At 49.1% G+C, this 1,871-nt stretch overlaps 1 protein-coding gene across 1 annotated transcript; it reads left to right on the forward strand.

Annotated features, from left to right (window-relative positions):
- fgfbp2b (fibroblast growth factor binding protein 2b) lies at window positions 1-1,871 on the forward strand. Its single transcript, XM_034688531.1, has 2 exons — window positions 1-1,225; window positions 1,514-1,871. The coding sequence occupies exon 1, from the start codon at window positions 454-456 to the stop codon at window positions 1,204-1,206; it is 753 nt and encodes a 250-aa protein (XP_034544422.1). The 5' UTR covers window positions 1-453; the 3' UTR covers window positions 1,207-1,225; window positions 1,514-1,871.

Raw genomic sequence — 1,871 nt, forward strand, 5'->3', positions numbered from 1 at the left:
AATAGTCAAAGACCCTCCTGTGTAACATTATATAATGTCTTGCAACTCTTTTTCATGACTTTCGGATTCATGTGTGTGCCGGCTCTGTCAGCTCCCACAGACCCGCTGACCACTGCCCCTCACCCTTCTTCCCCCTCCCTCAGTTTATGTTCTCCCCCTCCTGCCATCACTCCACTTTTTTTGAGTCTTGAACACACCACACAGGCCCTATGTGGTCTGCATATGTGTGTGTGTGCGTGTGTGCGTGTATGTGTGGTGTGATGTGGGGGGTTTTCAGTGCTGGAGGAGGAGTCCTTCAACTCACCTGAATAATACCTTCTTTGTGAGTGGAAGCCTTATATACTCACACTCTGTTGCTTTCTACCCTTACGCACCTCAACCCTCTGTGCGGACACTAACATTCACATCATCCCGTGCCCTTATCCATCCATCACTAACATACCAAACGCCGCCATGAGAGTCAGGATGAGGATGTTGCTGCTGTGTCTGGCAGCAGCTATTTGTGTGTCAAACGCTCAGACCAACAACAGCAACAATGACAACAGGCAGCAGCAGCAACAGCAGCAGCAACAGCAGCAGCAGCAGCAGCAACGCAGCATCTGGGACGAGCCCATCAGATTCAGCACCAAGTCCAAAGACACCTGCACCATGGTGGTTTCTGGAGCCGGGGACTACACTCGCCTGCGTGTCTCATGCAAAGGTCCAAGCCAGGGCCAGACCGCCGGGCGCTCCTACTACTGTGACTTCCAGGGCAAACCCAACCTGTGCCGTGCCTACAACCTCAACCCTCGCCACTACTTCACCCAGATGATGTGGGACATGAGGAAGCTGAGCCACGCCTGCCAGGGACCCAAAATCTACCGCTCGCAGATGTGCAAGAAGTACCCTGACGAGGCCCAGATGACCTTCCTTGCCGCCTGGCCCAAGACCACCACCCCCAAGCCTTCCAAGCCCGTCCAGGAGCGTAAACCAGTGGTCCCTGCTCAGGCTAAGCCTGCCACTACTCCTAAACCTGTCAAGCCACAGCCCGTCAAACCTCAGCCAGGCAAGGGCCCCCAGAACAAGAAGACCACCCCCAAACCTGGGAAGACCACTACTCGTCCCACAGACCAGAGTGATTCCAAAGCATCCCGCATCGCCTCTGAGTACTGCTGGAAGAGCTTCCATGGAGTCTGCAGCTACTTCATCAGCTGGTTCCAAAACTGAGCCAATACCAAAGACAAAGGTGAGTGAAAAATGAAGAAGCAGAGAAGTAGATGTAAAGGTAGAGGTGGAGAAGTTTGGGAAAAAAGTGATGAAGAGATAAAAAAAAATGGTTGATTTGGTATAAAATAATTCGACTAAAATGTCTGAAATCATCAGTAATAGTTGAAGTCATCACTTTGGAAAATAAAAAGCCAGATCAGATGTTTACTTTGTCTTTAACATTATCTCTGTCAAATCTGTCCTTCCACAACTGAAACAAACATGATCCTCAATGTATTTCTAAGTCTCCCATTTCTCATATTTTCAGGTTGTCAACAGCAGTGATGGACCCGGTCAGAACTCTCCTCATCTGCCTTCGACCTCTCCAGGATCCGTGAGGGAGCCTCTGGAGTCATTCTGTCGTCTTGTGAGGTCCAACTTCCCTAACTGCAACATCTTCTGGGCTGAGCCAAAAACATTACACCTACACCTGTGTACGGTTAGCGGATGACTGCTTGTGCTGTCATGTACATGTCTTTTTCTTTTTTTTATCTGTAAAACACACACAGCAAGGCTAAGGGGAAAATATGGCAGGCATGTGATTCTGTTTGTATATGATGTAAAAGTCCCTTCTTGTGTCACATTACTGTGAAGGTAAAGAGAATAAAGTCAAAGTGGTGACCTTG

The sequence above is a fragment of the Notolabrus celidotus genome, chromosome 7, assembly GCF_009762535.1.
Source record: "Notolabrus celidotus isolate fNotCel1 chromosome 7, fNotCel1.pri, whole genome shotgun sequence".
Classification (NCBI taxonomy): domain Eukaryota; kingdom Metazoa; phylum Chordata; class Actinopteri; order Labriformes; family Labridae; genus Notolabrus; species Notolabrus celidotus.